A 19,084-nucleotide genomic window follows, 5' to 3' on the forward strand; every position below is an offset into this window, starting at 1 on the left:
TGCTGTTTGATTCTACTACATTCATACATCATATTTCCCTATTAGCAACATCTTAAATTGAGCAAAACATTGAGCTTTTGTCCAAAAAACATTTGAAATTAAATAGATAAACTGTGATTTTGTGAGAGTCATCCAACCTTTGTGGCTTCTCCTGAGGTTTCTTCCATCTATCCACTGAAGGCAAATATTTAACCTGCACATTTCTTGATAAATTTAGTAACCAGTTACTATGCAGATTACAAATTAAATCAGTGCCAAAGTAACGCGTTGATTTTATTGGCAATCAAATTAGATTTTACTTTACTTTTACTCAAATATGACTTTGATTACTTTTCACAACACTGCTCATATCACTGTTTTGTTTTTAAAAAACGTATAGACAGCACTGCCCCGGGAATGTATGCACATATGGGCTTACAGATTAGAACACATATCACATAGGGACCTTCACACAACTATGACCTTCTCATGTACACACAAATACAGATATAAATGTACAAACACACACACGTAGAAAGTAATGTGAATCCACCTGTAGATTAGAAAAAGGGATTATGAGACTGTGGCTGGATGCAGATTAAGGTCAAAGGTAACAGACAGAGATTCCTCAGTATTTGGATCCAGCCTTCATGTAGTTTATATAACACGTTACATTGTTTTATGGTGCCTGAGTACATCAAGGTGGCCTCTATCTGATACGCTTGTGTTGTCGGATGTACTGCACCTGCTGCTGGTCTCTGTCAGTGGGATTATGTGGAATTAAACAAACACTGTAATCCCTCTTAATCCAACCAAATTCCACTTAATCTATTATGACTTTTTTTGTGGGGGGGGGGCCAAATCCATGAATTTTGAGCTACGTAATCATTTTTTATTAAGACAATTTTTTGTATTGTTGCTGTGACAGTGACTCAGTGGATGAACCTGATCATTCAAAGTAAAGATCTTGCATTTCTCATGTTTGCCTTGCAGTGGAGGAAATGACTTATTTGCTGGATGAATGAAACAGTAGCCTATTTTTGGAGGAATTGATCAATACTTTTTGTTTGGTGCTTACCTGAGCATCACTAAATGGCACCAATTACAATTACAACCATATATCCGTTTTTCATTATGCCGCTCGGAAATACCGAGCAGCCTTGCTCTCTGGGGCAGCGCGTCGCAGTCCGACATGGCGAGCCGTGATCGTATAGTGGTTAGTACTCTGCGTTGTGGCCGCAGCAACCCCGGTTCGAATCCGGGTCACGGCAGACTGTCTTCGGTCAGTTTTGAGGCCGTCTCATTGACTGAAAGAAAAACATCGCTAAAATAAAACTTACACCTTATTAAACAGGAGCAAACTTTTCAATCTTCATAAAGAGCACATATCAGCAAAAGTAAGGAGGCTCTTTGTATCCTTTAAGACCTTCACTTTGCTCCAGGACAATCTTACCCTATTTACTGTAGTTCAGGCGCTACGGAAATCAGACAGCGGCTCACTTTACCACACTCTCTAAAACAGCTGATCACTTTACCGCCATCTTAGACAGACTGGTTTAATAAGTTACACTACATGCAATGGAGCTGGTATGCAAATTCTAGCTCTGTGTTTGAATTGAGAACAATATGATGCCAATGGTAAACTCTTCTATTGCCAAGCAGCCTTTAACAATGATGGTGCTGTTGATTTGTCATATTTCAAATATATTAAAACTATATAGATAATATATCCTCGACTATAAAGAACTGTATGGTAATTTAAAAGTGGCATGTTGTATGCTTGAATATATCATTCAAACTACTATTTTGAGCTTTTTCTATCAGATCTTTAGACATTGTTAGATGTGAGTGAAGTTTGTTCGTCAGCCGTGATCGTATAGTGGTTAGTACTCTGCGTTGTGGCCGCAGCAACCCCGGTTCGAATCCGGGTCACGGCAGTCTGTCGTCAGTCAGTTTTGAGGCCGTCTCATTGACAGAAAGGTACAATAAAACTTCTGCCTGATTAAACAGGAAGAAAATGTTCAATCTTCATAAAGAACACAAATCAGCAAAAGTAAGGAGGCTCTTTGTATCCTTTAGGACCTTCACTTTGCTCAGGACAATCTTACCCTATTTACTGTAGTTCAGGCGCTACGGAAATCAGACAGCGGCTCACTTTACCACACTCTCTAAAACAGCTGATCACTTTACCGCCATCTTAAACAGACTGGTTTAATAAGTTACACGACATGCAATGGAGCTGGTATGCAGATTCTAGCTCTGTGTGTTTGAGTTAAGAACAATATGATGCCAATGGTAAACTATTCTATTTCCCAGCAGTCTTAAACAAGGGATTTGCGTTATGATGCATAATATTTACAATTTACATTAAATCTATGTGAATAATATATCCTCAAATGTAAAGAACTATATGGTAATTTAAAAGTGGTGATTTGTATGCTTGAATATATCATTTAAACTACTATTTTGAGCTTTTTCTACCACCTATTTAGACACTGTTTGATGTATGTGTGAGGCTTGTTTGTCAGCCGTGATCGTATAGTGGTTAGTACTCTGCGTTGTGGCCGCAGCAACCCCGGTTCGAATCCGGGTCACGGCAGACTGTCTTCGGTCACTTTTGAGGCCGTCTCATCGACAGAAAGAAAAAAAAAAAAAGTTAAAATAAAACTTACTAAATTAAGAACAATATGATGTCAATGGTAAACTCTTCTATTGCCCAGCAGTCTTCAACAAGGGATTTGTGATCGTGTTGTGATGCATAATATTTACAATTTCTATGTAAATAATATATCCTCAAATGTAAAGAACAGTATGGTAATTTAAAAGTGGCGATTCATGTGCTTGAATATATCAATTAAACTACTAGTTTTTCTACCACCTAGGTTACTTAAACAATGTTAGATGTGTCTGAGGCTTGTTCGTCAGCCGTGATCGTATAGTGGTTAGTACTCTGCGTTGTGGCCGCAGCAACCCCGGTTCGAATCCGGGTCACGGCAGCTTTTCTGGGTTTAAAACGAAAACCTTGTGCCCTCTCTATAATCATGAAACTTGTGGCTGAAAGGCTTCTCTTACACTGACCGCTTCAAAGTGTGCCTACCTCCCATTCATTACAGAATATTCCAGAATGTGATGTTTTGAATATTCTGTGTTTCAGGGACAGAGAGAGCGAGAGATTAATTCAAACGCTCCTTTCTTGCAAAAACTTTAATGGAGATAGTTTAAACAAGAACTGAATCATTCATGGAAGAAAGCAACCTGATAAACTGCTGACAGTTTCATTACAGTCATTAAAGTTCACTTTTTCTTGATGGCAGACAGTCTGAATTGTGACGTGCTTCAGAACAGCCCATAAGCCGTGATCGTATAGTGGTTAGTACTCTGCGTTGTGGCCGCAGCAACCCCGGTTCGAATCCGGGTCACGGCAGTCTCTCATCCATGACAAGACCCGAACCCTTTTGAAGGAGGGGGTGCTCTTTAATAGTGTCAAGGCCAGAATCGACACCAAACCCATGACTGTTTCATTGTTGCTGTCAAGCAAAATAGCAATCCGTGTCCTAACTCTCTCTTCCGGTGTGATCACGGCTCGAGGCTTTCATACATAAATCTGACTGGAAGCATTTAATAATGACTATCTTTAATCAATGGTTAACAACACTTTAGTTAGTACATATCACTGTTCACAAAAGATGGAATGCTTTAAAAAACATTTTATAAAACAAGTGTTTAGTGTGAAGTTGCAGCTGATGCATGTAATCGTCAATAACCGTGTTTATCCACACACTGTTTGTTTGGCCATGATAAAGTTATGAAAAAAAACGATTACCTAAAGTTTAATCAGATATTATTTCACTATTTGATAATGACGGTTATCATAAAGTACTACTGATATGGCTTTGCACACCATGAAAATACAAAACGAAGACCAAATGTAGGCCTATTGATGAGCTCTCGAAGATGCTGTCCACTATGGAAAGATCATTAACAATAGGATTCTCCAAGCAGTGGAAATGAAGAGGAAAATTGAAAATCCATACCCTTGGGGCAAAATCTGTAAACCCTAAAATAGTGCCATGACAAGTAGGGGCCACCAGATGTCGCCTATGAACCTGTGAACAGATGGGAAGCGCCTCCTCGCCTGGTGTATCAACTGTATTCACATGCTGAGGAGTACCTGGCATTGACATGAAAAGACATCCCACAGGATAACTCAGGTTCAACTGGTTGAAAGTCATTTGGTTAAATGCAGATTTGTCAAGGAATTTCCAGCACTTAAGTACAATTGAATCAAAGACAGATCACAATCTTGTGTCCCCAGTCTAGAAGGGGCACCGTGGCAAGAAGAGAGAGTACTAAAGTCAATTTTTGAGAACTTGTAGGCCTTTTGTATTAACTACCTCTTTCCCCACATCTGAGGCAAATGTTGTCCTGCATTTATTTGACAGCCTTGTTTACTAACTACTTTGCAGAATCAGATTATTGATACAAAACATAATCAACTCTCCTATCTAGATAAGACACCATTGATCCAAGGGGGTGAATTCACAGGCTACTCACGACACAGTATGACACAAAGAATATTTCCCTCGAAGATGATGATCTCTCATTGGATAACAGAAAACATGAGGGGGCAATCGCAGAACACGACGCTGAAACTGCTGGGACATGCATAAAAGTTTCCTAGGGCATTTTCAAGATGCTATTTGTAGTGCAGTGCAGTGGAATCCACAGGAACCTTAAGGTATGGGAAAGGGGAAATCTTAAAAGAACATTAACCTTTCTCTATCGACTTCTTGTAGGATTTTTTAGACACATGTGGGAATCAACGATTTGGTTGGAACCCATAGCAGAAAACATCTCTCCAATAAGACTGTGGGAAACAGCTTTTTGGGAACGTATGGGATTTTGTGGGAATTTATGGGAATTCTCAAAAGTTAAAAACAGTTTTGGTACCAAAACTTTTTTTTAAATTCAGAATTCCCATTTGAATCTGAGAAACGTATGTGAAGGACACTGCTGGAATAGCTGAAACTTTTTTTTTTCTTTTTAATTCATTTACTATACAGCCACTACTACCACTCACATAATTGCCTGATAATAAACAACGTATGTAGGCATTGATTCATTCATGGTTTGCTGTTTGCTGGGCCTGGGGCTATGGTTTCCTCACAGGGAGTAGCTCTCTCTCTCTCTCTCTCTCTCTCTCTCGCTCTCTCTCTCTCTCCCTCCCGTGTCTCTCTACCTCTCTCTCCCTCTCTCCCTCCCTCGCTCCCTGCAGCAGCCATATTGGAATGCTGGATGTGGAGAGGGGAAGCAGGAACAAGCGACGAGAAAAAGAGAGAGAGGGGGGGGGAGACAGGCAGGAGCGAGGAAAAAAAAATACAGAGCCAGTAACTACTCCTGGCTGTACAGCTGAAATAACGGATTATTTATCGACTCTTTACAGCTTCTGCTGCCGGTAAAGTCGACAGGAACCTGCCGGACGTCCCCCCTGGAACAAGTCGACGTGAGTGATGTTGTGTTTGTGGGATTATTTCAGCAGCTAAAAAAGAAAGTACGGGATGCGGTCGGTTAGAAAACGTTCGTCCTGGCTGCCGTTAGCCGTTTCCTCTCCGCAGCTTTTCAACCACTTTTTTTTTTTTCAAAGAACATTTGTCTTTCTAGTTATGACTTAGAAATGAGTGACCAGTAGTTTAGCTCCAGAACCGCTTCGTGACTAGGTCGTACTTTTCGTTTGTTTTCCTCTCTTTCCACGGGTTCGGTAAGTTGGAGCCGTTGAAAGGAAAGGAAGAGTGACACACCGCCACCGAGCCCGTCGCCACAGTCACATGGAGTGAATTTGGAGTTGTAACGTTTAAGTCAAACGATAAATGAATTTAAAAAAAGAGCAGGATTAACCTACATTTAGCGAGCTTCTAATCTCTTACCCCAGTGTGTGTGTGTTTTGTGTTCCTTCTATGTTGGACTCAAGGCTGTGTGGTTACCTTCATGTGCCCCCCTGGATCAAACTTAACTCTTCCTCTCGATCTTAATGGGCCACTTTATTTTTTCCAGTGTTCCGTTGTCTTAAACCTACCAAACTGGCCCAGAAAAGTAGGTTAAACTGGCAATTATTTCATACTGTTTTTTTATTGATTAGTTTATGATGTATGATATCATGAGCCTGCCCAGTCTCTCCTCTCTGTCACTAATAGCCTCATGACATTCATCAGCATTTGAGCAACTTCCAGCTGTTCCTGCACAGATTTAAAGGAACGCTTGACAATAAAACAATACTTAAGTCGTTATCTACTCAACTCCCCTGCCGATGGAAAGTCGGGTGAGGTTTCGCAGTCCACAGAACCTTTCTGGAGCTTTACAGCAAGACAGCATTGCAGCAATTCTCCTGAACAACCGGTTTTGATTTAAATCACAGTCACATCGCCTCAGAGGGCTCTACGAACTGTACAGTGAACAACACCCTCTGTCCTCGGACCCTCGATTCGAGTGAGGAAAAACTTGCCATATTGAGAAAAAAAACCCCTTTCAGCAGGGGGGGAAAGTAGATGGAAGAAACCTCAGGAAGAGAAGGGAGGACGGACAAGCATGCAATAGATGTTGCATGTACAGAACAGAACGGAACAACAAAATCACAATTTACAAATTGCATTGAAAGGATATCTGATACAAATTATAATATATGTAAAGTGTGTGGATCCATGAGACGACTGAGCAGGCCGAGGCATCGCCAAGTGGTGGCCTGAGCCGCACGACCTCCTCTACACCGTGGTGACCTGGAAGAAAAAAACACTAAACATCCTTAAATAAAAAAAACAGAAAATGACATCTTACAGCTTTAACTGGTGTCATCCAAGTCAAAAATTGCTGCTTACTGCTTATGGAGAAATGGATAAAGCTGGACGAGCTGTATGGAGATTTGTTTTCAGAATTGTACTTTTTGGGTGAACTTTCTCCTTTAATCTTGCAAATTATGGCTGAGACAACTGCTCGAATAATTTAAAGGTAATCATTTAATCGGGCAAAATGCCAAATATTTACTGGTTCAAGCCTTTCAATTGTGAAAATGTGCTGCTTTTCTCAATTTTATTATATTTTAAGTTAAATTCCATTGTGTTCTTGGTAATGTTTCAAACCAAGACAACTAAAGACATCACCCAGGCACTCAGGACCTGTGATATCATTCATCACAATTTAAACGGTAAAAAAATTGCAGTTAATTTCTATGTCCTTGCAGGTTGAAACACCTTGAAAGCACTGCAACACGTTTCCCTTAATTTTTAAGATTAAAAAAAATGTTCTGTGGATGTTAGAAGACACTCATAAAGCGTAAAATGACTAAATCCAAGTGAAAAGGCTCATCAACACTGTGTTCTGTGCCAAAGGTAGCTGGAGCCTGATTTGCTTCTACTTCATATTCCAGATGCAAGAAAATGCTAATGAATTGCAGTATCCTGGGGCCGCTGAGGCTTCCGACTCACAGTATACTAATAGAGGTGCCGCTCTGCACCCTTATGTTTGCTCTTCAGTGGACAAGCTTCACCTTTTGTGTATGGATGTGATCCGTGACTGAAAAGTGCGGGGAAAGGAACGTCTCTTTAGGGTCGTTGTTCGGTTTTGGATACAGCTGTTAATCACAGTCACAGTTTGGTAGATTGCGAATACAGTATTGAGATATTCTGAACGATGCGGGCTGTCATTTATTGGAACAAGCTACATTTGGTGGTTGTGATGGTGTGACACTAAAACTCGCTGAGAAATTCTTGTCATCTGAATAATGGCTTGACTGGTGAGATGAAAGTCTGTGGCGAGATGACAGAGCCAGTGTTTTTTTTTAACGGTTTCTCTCATATGTTTCTTGCTCAAAACACACGGCCTGAAACGCTGTCAGATGTAAAGCTAAATCCTCTCACCCGGCTTTGAATTTGAATGTAACTGATTGGCAATGACGTTCACAAAGCCTTTTACAGGCTTGAGGTGGTATTTCTAAATTAGCGAAGAAGGGCTGCTAATTAGTTTATCCACTTGATTAGCTTGTATTTAGTCCCACTTACCGCAGCCAAGTAGGGAATTTGTATGGGCAGCGACAACCTACTGTGGCTCCTTTGCCACTTCAAATTGAGGAAGTCTGATTTCATTACATTCAAGTTCATCCCATCCCTGTTTGTTCGAACCGTGTCGTAAAAAATACAGCTTCGGTCTGCTAATTTGCCATCGTAGGACCGAAATGATTGCAGTGGAAACATGTCATTACCTTTGAGTGTGTGAAACAAGCAGAGAATAACATTGTTTGGCTGTTTCTTTTTTTGTACTTTTTTTCTTTACTGTAGGAATCGAGGCTTTTGCGAGGTTCACAGAGAGCAGAGGCAATAGCTGCACCTTTTCTTACAGGACTGTTCCCGTGGCTGGTCTACAGCAGGCTAATACAGGCGTGGCAGTGGTGAGTGTGTGTGTGTGTGCGCACGCTAGTGTTTCCGTGTGTGTGTAAATTGCAGAGCAGTGCAGGAGGCCTATATTTATAGAAACACTTGACTACACTTAGAGATCTTACAGGAGCAGTTCACCACATTGCAGAGAACTCTACAGTTTGCATTCCGTTTGACCTTTTTCTTTCGTGCAAGGATTTGCTCTTTGTTTGACTTTCCAATTATTTGCAGTAATCTGCTATATGTTCTGCTCCAGTTTGGTCTATTCTGGACAGATGGGCAGAAAGAGAAACTGTGGGGAAAGACAAGAGGGTAACAGTTGATTGCAGTATGTGGTGTGACTCATAATGACTCTTAACTAGTGATGGCAAATCGTTGCAGGCACGTGTGTGTGTGTGTGTGTGTGTGTGTGTGTGGAGGTATGTTGAGGTCCTGAATAAGAGTATGTGTGTCCTTAATATGTGTGTCATGTGGAATTCATGACACCAAATGAAGTAATTTGTCTTCGGGAGGGGGGAAGAACGACTCTATTTTGCGTTTTGTTTTTTGTTTTTTTTTCAAATTAAAGTTGTTTGCTGTTGACCTAGCAAACATGGTGGCATTTTTTTCTCCCCAGTGATTGGCTACTTCATCCCTACTGTGTAAATACTTGCAGCTGTGTGGAGGTCAAAGCTGTTTTCTTGCATTTCGCCCAAATGAATGAGTGCTATTTGCAAACTCACCTCAGGAAGGAAAAAAGGCATGAATGAACAGTTAAACTAAGCAAATGCTTTTCTTTGTTTTGCACCAGTAACTTCATCGGGAAGTATGACTAATTTTGTGTGTGTATATTTGTGTGTGTGTGTGTGTGTGTGTGTGTGTGTGTGTGTGTGTGTGCGCGCGCGCAAGTGCTGGCATGTATGTGATCATATGCGTCCTGGTTCTATAAATTCGGCCTCAATCTTCCTGGGGACTAATTCCCCTGCATCCTCCTGCATGTGGTTTCAGCTGCAAAGGAAAAGGAACGCGCGTGTGTGTGTGTGTGTGTGTGTGTGTGTGTGTGTGTGTGTGTGTGTGTGTTTTGAGGCTGAATGGACCCTTTCCCTTTGCTTCTGGATTGGTTGCATTCAGGAAGGAGCCCCCACACCCCTCCATACACACGCGTACACACACAGACACACACACACACACACACACACAGAGCACTTACTGTACATCCTAAAGCATGCTGCGTCCCTCAGGAGCTGAGAGGAAAACGCCTTCTTCCTCTCAATGCTGCTCGGATCTCTCCGAGTGTTTACATGTGTGTTGGTACGTTTGTGTGTACCTGGGTGTGTGTGTGTTGCTGCACTGTGATAATGACCGTGTATACCCAAGATAACATGAATAAACTGACTAGGCTTGGCTATGTCGGACGGAAATACTTTTGTACTCATCATTACTTTGGTTTTGTGATTTGTCTGGGCTTTCTAGTGGTTGGATTTGTGCGTTTTCCTATTGAGGCTGAATTTTACAATAAGACAGTAATATACCGGATGGTGGACACCTGTGTAATTGTGCATATGGTCTGTCGGCCAATATTGGCTCATTGTAGATATGTCAATATCTAAGAACATGCAGTACAGAAAATGCCAAAGTAGGTTTAGCAATTTATAAACATCTTGGAAAATATGCAGAATAGGTATTTCACTCCCATGCTCAGCCAGTATCAGTTTTGGCCCACACTATACTTCTTTATCATCCTGCCTTAGTCTCATGTTACACCCTCGAGATCCACATTTGAATGCCTTGATGCTTTTTATCTATGTCATCTTTTCTGTCATGCGAAAACGGCAGATTTCCGCGTGGTCAGAGAAAGTGCACATGTTTTTTCTTGACAGTTCAGTTCAAGTCAGAGCGCACCACGAAGCGTCTCTCCTGTCAAACTCCTGGAAGCACTCGGAGAGAGACTCACATCGTCAATCGCATTGCCGCAGATAATTTTCCCTCCAGTGCCAACGTTAAATGTATCGATTAATTAAGGATGGTAATGAGAAGAAGGTCAGCCATGTTGGTGATAAATAAATCATTGAAAGAAATGGTATGCGGAGCGGGGTTGCCTCGCAGGAGCCGTACTAGCACTGACGCTGTGTAATGCTCACTATTAGTATATTGCAAAGCATGAGTTGAGGCATCAGTCATTGTAGGCCTGTTGTAATGTACATGGCCTGATCCATTTCCTATAGAGTGATTGTGTTTGGCCAACGGTAAAGGAATCCCCATTGTGCTTCTTTAAAACAATAGACAACATAGTATTAGGAAGTAATGAGTTTCCACATGCTTTTCAGAGTCTGTATGTCAGTTGTCAAACTCCCCACAGTGGGATTTTCCAACACACTTTGAAAGAGTACTTACTTGCTCGTGCATGCATGGGCCAGCTATGTCAAAGTCATTTTTCCCCAGAAAATGTCACTTAACGATCGTGTTTGAGTGCGTAGTTGGATAGTGTACGGTACTGCATATTTCTGCAGTTCTGTTTAAGAACATACATGAGTTTAATGGAAGACATGTAAGCAGGTTTTTTGGGCTTTTCCTAATACAGTTGTTCCAGTGTGTGTATGTGAATAGATGGCCCGCTGTGTAGCGTAGCATTCTTACTGTTTGCACTGAAATTTGCTACAATGGCAGGAAATGACATCGTAGTTAATGGCCTGTCCCTCCTTGGGGCATGCACACACAAGGACATGCATGCACACACACACACACACACATACACATACACATACACACACACACACACACACACACACACACACACACACACACACATACACATACACGCTCACACACACACACACACATACACATACACGCACACACACACACACAAAGAGACACACACAGTTAGAGCGAGCTACCTTAGGTCATGCAGGTCACTGGTGCAGCATGTCAGCTTGTGATGAATGAAACTGGAGCACAGAGATTCCCTCTGGTGTGTGTGTGTGTGTGTGTGTGTGTGTGTGTGTGTGTGCGCGCGCGTGCGTGTGTGTGTGTACGTCCATGAATAAGACTGACTCCTGGACTCAACTGACATGACTCCACAATCTAATGACTGCTCTCTTTTTCCCTCAAAGTGAAGCAGAGACTGAACTGCAGTCTAGAGAAGAACAATTACAACCACAGATATTGTAAATAAGTCGCCCCCTCTCCCTCTGAGTGTGTGCGTGCCTGTCGGGTTTGAGCGGACAGTCAGTGTAATTACATCGCAGTGAGTCAGAGGGAGAGAGAGAAAGAAGTAATTGTTGGGCTTTGTCATAGAGAGACAGAAAGAGAAGAGGTGGGTGGAGGAGAAGCCTGCTTTCAGCAAAGGGAGAGAAAACAGAAATAGAAAAAGATGAGGGAAGAAGGCTGGAGGAGAGAAGGAGATGTACTACTGTATGTAAAAACAATATGTCAGTACCTCCTGGACATGAGTATTTCTTTTAGCTTCACAGGCAGGCTTGGTGGCAAGTTTCTTTTGCCTGTACTTTCAGACGACAAATGCGCTTTGTTCAACCAGTAACAATACATAGTTTGAGCCATTTGGTGAAGCTGTAGTTAATGGAGCACTTCAACATTTTGGAAATACAATAAGTTGCTTTCTTGCAGAGAGTTCGATGAGGAGATTAATAAAACTCTCATGTCTGTACTCTTAACTGTGAAGCTCCTTGTCAGAAGCTAGTTAGCTTAGAAACAGCATAAAACAGCTTGCCTGGCTCTGTCCAGAGGATACAAGATCCACCTATCAGAACCTAAAAGCCTACTAGTTGGTCAAAGTGTAAAATTGAGACCGTAACCCTATGTGGTAGAGGCCATCTGAGACCTATTTTCTGGGGCTGATACTGAGGATATTATACCCCTTTTCCATTGGTGTAGAATCACCCTTAAACCCGCCAAGATCAGGCTTTTGTGTGCAATGGGAATGTGTACAGTTGGTATTTACACCGGGGTCAATTGACTCTGCAGCATACACAGGTTTTTATTTCTTCTCTGGCTTTGATCCAAGTGTAAGAAGCGGGTGAACTCACTAAATTCTGACGTATTTTCCACTGCACAAATTGATCCAGTGTTGATGTGCAAATAAGTAAGTAGTTTGGAATGCGGTCTATTGTTGTTTCCTCTTCTGTTATGACATGGACCTTCACGCTGCGTACTGCTTGCTTGTATTTACTTCAACTGGTGGTGTTGCCTGTTTCTGGCACATTCGTGGCATGACGTGACGTCAGTGATGTACAATATAAGACTTAAGATGAAAGTCACAGACTGGCTGCCTTGCCTGTGGGAAGTTGAAATTGGGTCTATAGGTGATTTTTAGTGGGTTGACCAATTAAGACCCGCTAATGTTGATGGAAAACTGGTATAACGGAGTAAAAAAGTTTATTGGAAACAGGACATTTTGTGGATAAAGAAATGGTATGCAATGACTAGTGCACGAAACACATTTTTTCTGCATTATGTTCTGTAAAAACGAAAGTTTTCGTATCTGCATATATCGAACAACATTTACTCTGAGACTGATGCCAACCAGACATGTTGCTCGGGCCCTGCTGTGTGGTTTTACTGGGGGCGACATGCTGGATTGTGTCTTGTGTTGTCACATTAACTCCAGATTAATGGTGGTTTGTGTATACTAAATGAGAAAAAGATATGACGTGTTTGTTACAAGTGATAACTCATCATTCTAGCAGATCCAAGATAACAGCAGCTGTCCTACAAGACAACAAAATGTAAATCTGAACTCAATCTCGTGTCTCCGATGTGAAGTTTGACTGTCGGTGAACAGTGAACAGAACCTATGAGCATTGACTTTAAACATGACTTTAAACAATTAAATAACAAGACAATGGAAAGATAAAGATCTATCTTTGCTTGTGTAATCATGTATAGGGTGACTGGTTTCTAGGTTAAGTACTTCACTGAGAGCGAGAATGAGACCAAGGCAGACATCAGTGTCTGCTTGGCCAATCATATGACCTCATCCCTTCTCTCATGCAGGACCACGCACCCACAAGAACACAAAAAACACAAAGTCATAATAGATCACAGTAGAACACACGCACACACACACACACACACACACACATTTACACACACCCAGAGATCAGCAGTAAAACACCTGGATACGAGCCATAGGTATGACATCACACATATTCACAGACTGGTGTGCTACCATGAACTAGTGTTGCTGAGGTCAGATGTGGGTATAATGCCACAGTGTGTGTCTGGCTGTGTGGCAACGTATATCTGTCTGTCTGTGCGTGTGATTAGTCACCAGCCACCGCACTCGTGTAACAAAGGTTCATTGAAGAATTGTCTCGAGGCTGCCCCTCTGTCTGTCTTCACCCTCCCTCCTTTTATCGAAGTGTTTTCTTCTGTTTTCTATTTGAAATTATAGTTCCAAACCGTAGAAAAAAAAACCTGTAACACCTTTCTCAAAGTGTAACATGCGGATGGAATGGTATGTTGTGCCATTTCCGTAAATCTCACTTTGAAAGATTCGGATGTCCAGATCAAGTACTCACTTATTCACTGTTGCAGACCCAGTGTTGATTGAATTTTTAAGGACAAGCCATGCAAAATGACACCAGTGGAGTTGTTCAAAGACTGTTTGACACATAATTGAACACTAGAGGGCGATGCTAGTACACCAACTCCAGCAAAGATTTACAGGATTGAGGGAGGCAGAGATGGAGCGATGGAGCTCACATCCACCCTCTAAATGAGAGTTGGAATATACTAGTGACTGTGAGTGTGAGTGTGTTTGTGTGTGTGACATCTTGGCCTACTAATCCAGTGGCCCATTAATCTGCTTTACTCCTGAGCAACTCTCATCTTGTCTGTCTGCCTGTTTTGCTTACTTGTGTGTTTGTGTGTGACAGTGAGTAGGCTTGCCTCTGCCGTGGCTCATTCATAGGCTTTGCCCTCAGTGTCAGTGTGATGAGAATTTAGTGTGACCTCCTGGATATGATATCAAGACCCAGTTACAGCCATGGGAATTTATGGTGACACAAATTGTAGAAAAGAGAATGGAAAGTTCCAGCCACAGCCGATGTTCATGCCCTCAAATGCTGACTTTTCTTTTGAGTCTTGCTGGCAACGTCAGATGACATCTCTAATACACATTTGTTTTATCATCTAACATTGTCTCCCAACGTTAAAATCCATTTTATGGGCCCAAACATACCAAATCAACATCAATTTTCTAGTGACAGCAAAGGCTGACTGTTGCGTTGTCTCGTGTCGCCTGAAGAGACTACAGCTGACAGCCAGCTACGTGTGTGAGAGGAAATGCCTCTCTGTCGATATGTTGAGATTGTTGTTATGATAAAGCTGCATTCACCACTCTTGCTACTGTAGCTGTGTCTTATTGAGAATATGATTAAAAAAATAAAAAATGGCAAAGCCATCATCGCAGAAGCAGAGAAACCATGCTAAATGGGTGAATGAAAGTCACTGATTGTACTCAGCCAAAAAGCAGACTAGTACTGATTGTGCAGGATACACAACAACAGCCCCGACTTTGGGCGGCAGCCGGCTGCAACGAGATGTGTCTGGGCCCCAGGAGTTCTAGGTTAGCCAAAATGTTTGAAAAAACGATTGCTGACTATGAAGAACATAAGTGTCCTGATTATTCAACTACATACGGTATTCATTATTATTAGCCCTGGTAATTTGAGGTACATAATTTTCTCCTCCCTATCCGGCACCAGATCAAGTGAAACATCTCTCAAGATTAAGGTTGAATTCTGCCGTTATTTATTGCAGAGACCAAAGCACAGCTTATACTTTCTGTATCTGTGATGTTGCGAGGGTCTGTGTGACATAAATTTAGTTGTTTGCCCATGTCAAGGCAGGGGGTCTGCATCAAGCCGACAAATGTGTGACCGTGTTAGTGTACACTGATACACAATGCGCAAACGGAACCAAGTCAGTTTTGGACTAGACCATGGCATTATGTCTGCAGTATACAGTGGCACGTAATACTAAAGAGGGGTAACTTCGGACTGTATATTGGCTGTTTCAAGAGAGGGCAACAATCAACCATGAAAAAATAGATGAATTTTGTAACAACTCATTATTTACATATGTAACATTAAAGCATATTCGTCTCAATGCTAAATTCCAGTATATTTAACTACGAAGTGATGAAGTTAAAGTGAGTAAACTATTTTTACTCAAAATAACAGTCAAATTAGTTCAGGGTGGGTTTCCTTCCCTCTCTATCCCCGGCTGCATGTGATTTGATTTGATTAGGGTATAAGTGGATTACTTGTGCGCCCCTTACAAAGCAAAGTCAGTGGAACAATTGGCAGTTATTCCACGTGTCTCCCATTTTCTGTCCTCTTTTTGTTCTGAAGATCGATGATTTCTGTTGGACAATGTTGAGTTGAGAACATTGGGTTATGACTAATTGAGTAGCTCCTCGGGGGTGCGTTTGTGTCCAAGAGGCAGAATAGCCAAAGGCAACACACACAGACGCACAATGTTTAAATAACCGAAACCCTCTCCCTCCCTTGTTATATCACGCTGAGCTCTGCTGTATCAATTTTCTTCCCACTTTCTCTTCTTTTTACCACTTTCTTTCATTGGTGTCTCTGTACTTGTGCCTCTTTTCCTCACTTCTTGTCATCAAATTGTTCCATGATTTCTCTCCATCTTTTCCTCTCGCCTTTCCCCTCGTGTCTCCCGTACATCTGGCTCCCTCTCTCCCCCTCCATCCCTCTCCTGGGACACAAAAGACACCCCCTCCCCTCCTCCTCCCCCCTTATTCCTTCCTCCTTTTCTCTCTTCCGTCACCCTCCCCCGCCTACTCCTCCTCTCCCTCCTTCCCTCTCCCCTCCCCTCCCCTCCCCTGCTCTACTTCCACTCGTGCTGCTGTGTATTTGTGTGTCAGTTGTAGTAGTAGAGTGAGGAGGAGGAGGCTGGGTTTGTAAGCTTAAGCCGACATTAGCCATCATTACCGAGTTAGCTGGCTAGCACATCTCAGCGCCAGCCCAAAGACGACCAGGATTTTGGGTTTTCCCAATTAAGCTGCCTGTCAGGGGGGAGATTACACTCTCTTCCCTACTCTTCTTTTTAGGACTTTGAATGGAAGGGTTATACCATGGTAAGAAATTCAACATCTAGTTGTGTGTGTGTGTGTGTGTGTGTGTGTGTGTGTGTGTGTGTGTGTGTGTGTGTGTGAGTGTGTGAGTGTGTGAGTGAGTGAGTGAAATCATGTTATGTGTGCTTTTAAGTTTATGCATGCGTGAGAATTGTGCTGAGTGTGGGTTTGCATGTGCATTCATTCTGTAGCCTCTAAACTCAAAAATAAGTGTCTCTGAGTTTGTGCGTGGTCTATGGATTTAAATGCATCTATATCTGAACTTGCTGTATGTATCAGGAAGATGTAGTTGGAGTGTAGCTGTTGATATTTTGACTTAAGTGTATATCGAAAACAATTAATGATAATGATAATTGCAGTTTTGTGGTCATTTTAAGAAAGATGATGGGTAGAAGATGAAGGAAGAGGTATAAGATGGAGCCCAACTGATATTAACCCATCATAGATCTGTATTGGCGTATATGTTGTCCAATACGTACCGATATAATAGCTTTTAATTTTTTACAGACCATGCTGCAGAAAAAGATGCCATAGGGTTATGTGTAGTTGTTCAGAAGTTTTTTTGCACTGATATCATTTTTGGACGCTGTGGTTCAATGTTAAACTGTGAAATACCCACTTTGCCACAGGTTTTCGATAACCCCATTTGAGGAATCGTTGCCAAAAATGAGTTTTTATGTATCTGTGAAAATATATTCTAAAAGATTATCGGCCAATATATCGGTAGTGGATGGTTTTTACTCCCTAATATAGTGATCAATCACAAAGAAACGGTCGGCTCTACTAAAAAAGTAATAAGTTACAAAGGGCTGTTGATAAATGCAGTTTTCAGTAGTTGCTTGGTTTGTTTGTCAGCAGGATTACAGAAAAATCACTAAACGGATTTCCACCAAACCTGGGTGGAGGATGGGTCTCGGCCCAGAATAGACCCCATTAACTTTTGGTGTAGATCCAAATAAATGGACTGATCTGGGAGTTTTTTTTTCTATCTTTCTTTAACATTGTGAAATAAGGTTTTTTGTTTGTTTGTTTGTAAGACATTTTTGTCAATATCTCAGGGCTGAATGCATGGATCTTGATTAAACAAATTTAGCGGTATTTAGGTGGCTGGTATCTCTGAGTAAGAACATTTTGATGTGGATCCTAGATCTGGTGAGCTTAAATTATGGATAAGCCGTTATGGCTGCTTTAAGAGTTAAGTTAATTCTGGGCTATTGAGGGGACTGTTGGCAGAGTGCCATCCTAGTTATAAGTGTGCTGATCTTGATGAGAAGGAGGAGAAAGAGCGTGGCAAAACTGTGAAATACACATTGTCAGAGTACATCAACACACTTGCTGTGCAACAAAAATATATTTGAAGATTTTAACTTGGGCTTTTCTTTAGTATTTTCTGACGTTCTGTCGATGATAACCAGATAATTGAGAACGTAAATGAGAAATAAATCGTCAATGAAAGTCGGCTACTTTCAATCTTATTTCTGTTCAGTACCATTCAGTTTTGTTTTCCATCTGCCATGATGAAGGATCATGTATGTGTATGTACTGTATGTGGGAGGCTTCAACGTGAGGGAGGTTAGAGTCTCCTCTGTGTGTGTGTGTGTGTGTGTGTGTGTGTGTGTGTGTGGGAGGAAGGCAGTATGTGTGAGATGATATGTGTGTCAAATTAGTGGGCTGTGTTTGAACACAAGTGTGCATCCTTATGTGGAGTGTTGCCCACATGGCTTCTTGTGTAGGTGTCAGTGTGTATTTTTGTGTACATTTGTGCGGGTGTGCGTGTGTTGTTAACGTAGGCAGGAAGTAACAAATCCCCAGTGGCGTTTTGTTTCTAGGTTATATCATCTCTATTTTAGTATGTTTTAATATATTGATCTTGTTTCATAATTGATGGAAATGTGGTAAACATGAAGCACATACACACACACAAACACACAAACACACAGGGTACTGCACCGTTAGCTTCTGTTACATTCAAGGGCTTGACCATATGAAGAATTAGTTTTGTGTTGTTAAGTTTAGTTAATTATACATACATCCATTAGTATGGTCCAGCGCATCTCAAATGTAACCGAGCATAGAGTCGAGCAGGTAAGGATTTGTTCTCACTGGCTAATCAGAATTGATTATTCATTTTTAGCCTCGTGAACTCGTTCCCTAGTGTTTTTTCTCTCATAAAAAGTCAAAGAAGAATTAAATATTTAACGTCAGATTTTATCTCCTTCTTACTAAAAAAAATTCATGTTTTCATATGGGCAAGTGTGAATGCATGCGTTGACCCACAACCGTGCCCATAAATTAACTGCTCACTAATGTCAGATGGATTGTGATTTATTTAAAAACCCAGTATCGTTTAAAAACACATTTCAAGCTCAAACCATTTCACCCATTCACTCGTCCTAAATCAGCTTTGATGAATTATACATCGTATCTGGTCTGAGTGTGATACATTAACATGCGTGCCGCTCCAGTAAGCCAGTTAGCTTCGTCACAGCACCTGAACTATGCACACTTGAGTGAATGTGTGTGTCACAGTGTGTGCGCTTTTGCAGATAAAAGTGTATGAGCGGTCATGCGTTTGTGTGACCTT

The 19,084-nt window shown here is 41.5% G+C and overlaps 1 protein-coding gene and 5 non-coding genes across 10 annotated transcripts in view; all 6 read left to right on the forward strand.

The window, feature by feature from the left end:
- The first annotated feature begins 1,178 nt into the window (after positions 1–1,178).
- Positions 1,179–1,250, forward strand: trnah-gug. Its single transcript has one exon. It is a non-coding gene; the product is annotated as a tRNA-His (tRNA).
- Positions 1,251–1,844: 594 nt separating this feature from the next.
- Positions 1,845–1,916, forward strand: trnah-gug. Its single transcript has one exon. It is a non-coding gene; the product is annotated as a tRNA-His (tRNA).
- A 590-nt stretch (positions 1,917–2,506) lies between these two features.
- Positions 2,507–2,578, forward strand: trnah-gug. Its single transcript has one exon. It is a non-coding gene; the product is annotated as a tRNA-His (tRNA).
- Positions 2,579–2,903: 325 nt separating this feature from the next.
- On the forward strand, positions 2,904–2,975 carry trnah-gug. Its single transcript has one exon. It is a non-coding gene; the product is annotated as a tRNA-His (tRNA).
- A 356-nt stretch (positions 2,976–3,331) lies between these two features.
- Positions 3,332–3,403, forward strand: trnah-gug. The gene has a single exon. It is a non-coding gene; the product is annotated as a tRNA-His (tRNA).
- Positions 3,404–5,243: 1,840 nt separating this feature from the next.
- Positions 5,244–19,084, forward strand: part of ptk2aa (protein tyrosine kinase 2aa) — a 61,045-nt gene continuing 47,204 nt past the window's right edge. Inside the window, exons 1-2 of one of the 5 annotated variants that reach the window (XM_037092592.1) lie at positions 5,244–5,482; positions 8,304–8,413. Coding sequence is in view for 1 of the 5 variants with exons in the window: in XM_037092591.1 (XP_036948486.1) it covers positions 16,485–16,503 (19 nt within the window). In the remaining 4 variants the exon portion in view is untranslated. Of the gene's footprint in view, positions 5,483–5,718; positions 5,738–8,303; positions 8,414–16,325; positions 16,504–19,084 lie in introns of those variants that run through there. The other 4 variants (XM_037092595.1, XM_037092594.1, XM_037092593.1 and 1 more) reach the window with 4 other exon arrangements.

The sequence above is a fragment of the Acanthopagrus latus genome, chromosome 3 (genome assembly GCF_904848185.1).
Source record: "Acanthopagrus latus isolate v.2019 chromosome 3, fAcaLat1.1, whole genome shotgun sequence".
Classification (NCBI taxonomy): Eukaryota; Metazoa; Chordata; class Actinopteri; order Spariformes; family Sparidae; genus Acanthopagrus; species Acanthopagrus latus.